Here is a 4,400-nt window from a genome sequence, read left to right on the forward strand (position 1 = left end):
TCATCCTAGTGATTGGCTATGCGATTTCTTTAATGATACCATCACGATGAAACTCAGCTTGTTCTTGAAATGTAAGATTTCATTACAGTTGATGTATAGGACACAGATTGCACCTTCGTGACCATTTGACATAAACAGAGACCAAAATTGATCCCATCCATTCAATACGCATCATCCCGAAAAATGACATATCCGTAAGCGTCACTAGTTTTTGTTCAAAGAAATGATACATCGGTGAGAATCCTAGTTGAGAAAGCATTCGTATGCTCTAAAAACATTTCTTAGTTTGAATGGTTCAGATGCAACACAGGAGGAAACAGAGAAACAGCAAAGATTCATATCACAATTTCGTGTGCAAGACACGAAGTATGATCTCTAGGTGCAAGCGCAACAATCTTCAAATGACTTATCATTTTGCACATGGCAAAAGGAAGTTGTTTAATTTGAAACAAAATGATACAGACAACCTGTCTACGATTATCTATGGTAATAATAAAAGCACGTCACAGGTAAGTAGAAGCAATTTGCGGTGAATCCTTTCTCCCCCTTCTAGGCCACTGAAATCTCGGCCATCTCTTGATCAACGGTCATGGGTTCGACAGGATAGTACTGGTAGTGAAGTTCTCCAACATCATCACCGGATAGTTTTTTCCATCCATTTGCCCCAACATGGTACACTGAAAGATAATGGAGATCATGGTCATGAGAACAGGGTCACGTATACATATATAGTGAAGGGTAACATTAGAGACAGTAGGGGGGCAGGGTTTTTCGGGGGTAGGGAAGAAGTTAGTTACCGCTGGCAACACCGCCACTGGCTCCATCACGAAATGTTGCGTGATAAATTGATCGTCTAGCCAGTTCTGCAGCTTCCTCGACTGACATATCAAAGCGGTATCTAAATAATGCACAAATATGAAGCATAATTAGAATAAAGAGTTCAATAGTGATGCTTAAAGATGTTAATAGATGCACAAAGGTGAATTAATCATGTTGATCAATAAGAACAAAATTGTGAGAAACAAAATTGCAAGAAGAATATAATAAATAAACATTCTGCCATGAGTTTCAGCATCTACCACCCCGACAATTGGTGAGCTATTTCTACACTGATTAGCAATAAAACAGAAAATGAAAAAAAAAAAAAAAGTGAAAACGATAAATACGTGAAGAATGACATTTGAGCAAAGACATGAAAAACTCACCCACTGTCCAAAACACCATAAGCATATGGTGAACCAGACCCAACAGAGAATCTAGTCCCTTTGAGGCGTCCGCCTTCACTGTCCACATAATAAAGCCCAGGACCCTAAACCAAATAGCATAGGGTTACAAAAATACAGGAAAAAGACAACAGTCGGCAATAATTCATACTTAATCCTAATACCTTTTCATCCCAGCCAGCTATCATGGTTCCTATGGACAAACCCATTCCTCTGTAAGAATACAGAATGTTTGCAAGTAACTTTGAAGCTCCAGTGACAGAAATCCTTCTCTTATTTGCTAGTTCATGTAATCGGCACTGGATTATGAAAGAAAACTCTCGTTAGTACTAACATAGGATGCTCAAATAGCAGGAGTACTAATAAAATGCCCACATAAATTCATTTCCAAGACAGATATTTTCAAACACCGACATGGTAAGCAGTATTGTAATGCATTAAGATGATAGCAGGGATCAGGATGACCAGGTCTGTCCCTCCACAAATGGGATCTTTTTTTATGGTGTGCCTGTCTTTATTCCCGTTCTTGCTTGGTAGTAGTGACAGGAAAACATAAAATAAAAGGTATGGTAAAATTTTACCTTTGGGCAAATATCTATGATTCAAGTTATAGGATTCAATACCAGGTGAAGTACAAGCACCATATAAATGTGCTCAATTCAATTAAATGATAGATAAACAATACATATTCCGCTGCTTACTCATCAAAAGATGAACTTGGCAATAAAACTATTAAATTGACGACCAGATGAAACCATTTACCAGTAATTAACGCCACTACCTTAATTCCCAGATTTCTGTGCCAGAACTGGCAGTCAGCTGCTCCTCCAGCCATTGTTCCAAGCATGTAGGGATTGATTTCAATGATCTTCTTGACAGATTGCGATGCTGTTAGGTTAATGTAATAATCATACAGAACTTAGTCTTGCACATTACATGGAGAGGGATTGTGCATAGTTAACACCTAGAGTTACTGTGAGCAGCTTTACATCAAGATCAAAATATGAAAATGATACAGCAACAGGAAAATTTACATGATTTCAACTATTGAATCTCACCTTACATTAAGAAAAACTACGAGATCAAACTTCGAAATGTATGTGTGGTGCAAATTTAAAAAAAACTAGTAGCTCACACAAACATACATGCACAAATATATGTGTCAAATAAAAATCACATAAGGCCCAACAAGCATCCAGCAGACAGTTTCATCAGTTCTAGAGATGAAGCAAAAATTGTTCAATGGCACTTAGAAGAGGTTAAACTTATCGAATTCCACAAAAATATGATCTCTCTCTAGCATTCCCAAAATTTTTCAGACAAAACTAAGATTATCGGATCATTTCATTTAATAACAAGTATATTTCTAATGGATGACAATCATTTCAGCAGGACATGAGTGTAGACTTAACTGTTTAAAGTTTAAACTACTTATTATCCATGCATCTTAAGAGCAAAACCAAACTACTGAAAACCAAACCTTAGGAATACACCAAATGTTTTAGCATTTACACGGCAACCATTCACTCAAAATGTTAGTATCCATGTAGGAGGTGCTTCATGAAATTAAGCTCGATCACTAGATTTGCAGTTTTGAATGCAGTGCAAATTATAAATTCAAGTCAAAACCATATAGTCTTGCAAACAATCATCAAACCAATAAGTTGGATTCCCTTACGACTATCACCAATGTCTCAACCCAAAAATCAGATAAATAAATAAAAAAGGGCTCACATATGTATCCTCCCATGCTTGCACGAGAATCAGCAGCCACCATTACACCTTCTTTGAATATAAAGGCAAGAGTTGTCGTACCCTTTGCTGGCTTCACCATCTGTACTGCCGCCTTCTGAAACCCATCAAACTAAGAAAACACAAATACATGAGTTCGTAAATTCAACAACTAAGCATTCATAAAGATAGAAATTTCAAAAACACCAGAAAAAGTTTAAAACAAGTAAAAAAAATCAAACTCACATCAGCGATAGTGGGAAGTTTAAAAGAGGGTGTGCCCAAAATCTCGTTCCGCATCTCATCCTCGTCCACATTTCCCCTGATTGGAGCGGATGGTTCAAGCCCACTAAAATCAATCTTCATCATCGTTCCCTTTGCAAACAGAAGGAAAAACAACAACAATATGGAGAATTAATCACTGTTAATTTCTGAGCTTAAAACCGTATGCTCATACAATTTAAAATCTCTAGCCAAAACAAAATTTACTTGTTAATTAGCACTTCGAGATAGGAAATACATCCTAAAACCTTTCAGCATAATCCAAAGAGAGAATCGTCGGCACTTGCTTAAATTGTCATCCAAATCAAATATCGGACTACGTGTAGCTAAAAGACTAAAAACATATATACACTAGCCGGCAAGATTACGATGACCACACGGATCAAGATCAAGCAGAGAATCAGCAGAAATGCCCTAATCGGCAATCAATTGCAACGAAAAATGCATGGATACTTCACGGAAAACATTATCAAAAACAAGGCCCCAATTTTACCTGATTTCTGCGGTACTCCAGAGCAATAGTTGTGAATGAAGAAAAATTACAGGAAACGAAAATGAAAAATTTCAGAATATAATGACAGGAGAACCAAAGGTTTGCTTCCGCTGCAATACACTGGGAAATGGGCTTTATATTGGGCCGGATCGGATCCGACCCGAGACCATCGTGAACAAATGGTTTACGACGGGCTCAATCCTTAATGAGTGTCTAAAACCCAAAAATAATCCTAAGTAGAATCCATATAGTAAAGGCTTGAAGCCCATTATTGTATTCCTGTGAAAACTTGTGTTTAATTACCATTTTATATTTTAGCATTTTTTTTAAAAAAAAATTATCTCCAATATAAAATATTTGTTATACACAATAAAATATTTTATGCATGCGTGAAATTCTTACAATATCACTTTATTGAATTAAATTTCGTATTGGTGGTCTTTGACACAATTAATTTTATTGTATGTAAAAGCTTGCTCGAAATATTAAAATGCATGTTCGATGACAACAACAACGATAAAATAATACAAATTAGTTTTTGGCATCTATACAAATCAAAATTTAAAAATATAAAACGAAGAATTTGATTTTTACCAAATTATTGTTCTTTTATTTTTTGTATTATTACTTTTTTTAATTTTTGGAACCAATATAAATTTAAAAGTGAGAGG

At 35.9% G+C, this 4,400-nt stretch overlaps 1 protein-coding gene across 1 annotated transcript; it reads right to left on the bottom strand.

The window, feature by feature from the left end:
• Positions 1–313: 313 nt before the first annotated feature.
• On the bottom strand, positions 314–3,833 carry LOC140871769 (proteasome subunit beta type-5-B-like). Its single transcript, XM_073274459.1, has 8 exons — positions 3,730–3,833; positions 3,201–3,329; positions 2,958–3,087; positions 2,005–2,111; positions 1,388–1,522; positions 1,206–1,309; positions 798–898; positions 314–677 (listed from the first exon to the last, which is right to left on the bottom strand). Exons 2-8 carry the CDS (start codon positions 3,321–3,323, stop codon positions 550–552), a joined length of 828 nt encoding a protein of 275 aa, XP_073130560.1. The 5' UTR covers positions 3,324–3,329; positions 3,730–3,833; the 3' UTR covers positions 314–549.
• Positions 3,834–4,400: the final 567 nt, after the last annotated feature.

This window comes from Henckelia pumila, unplaced genomic scaffold (genome assembly GCF_033568475.1).
Source record: "Henckelia pumila isolate YLH828 unplaced genomic scaffold, ASM3356847v2 CTG_461:::fragment_3, whole genome shotgun sequence".
NCBI classification, from domain to species: domain Eukaryota; kingdom Viridiplantae; phylum Streptophyta; class Magnoliopsida; order Lamiales; family Gesneriaceae; genus Henckelia; species Henckelia pumila.

Coding starts and splice junctions, on each gene's coding strand:
- LOC140871769 (XM_073274459.1), bottom strand. CDS start 3,323: ATGATGAAGATTGATTTTAGTGGGCTTGAACCATCCGCTCCAATCAGG. Junction 1,523..2,004: donor ACAGAAATCTGGGAATTAAG/GTAGTGGCGTTA, acceptor TTCATAATCCAG/TGCCGATTACATGAACTAGC. Junction 678..797: donor CAGTGGCGGTGTTGCCAGCG/GTAACTAACTTC, acceptor ATTATCTTTCAG/TGTACCATGTTGGGGCAAAT.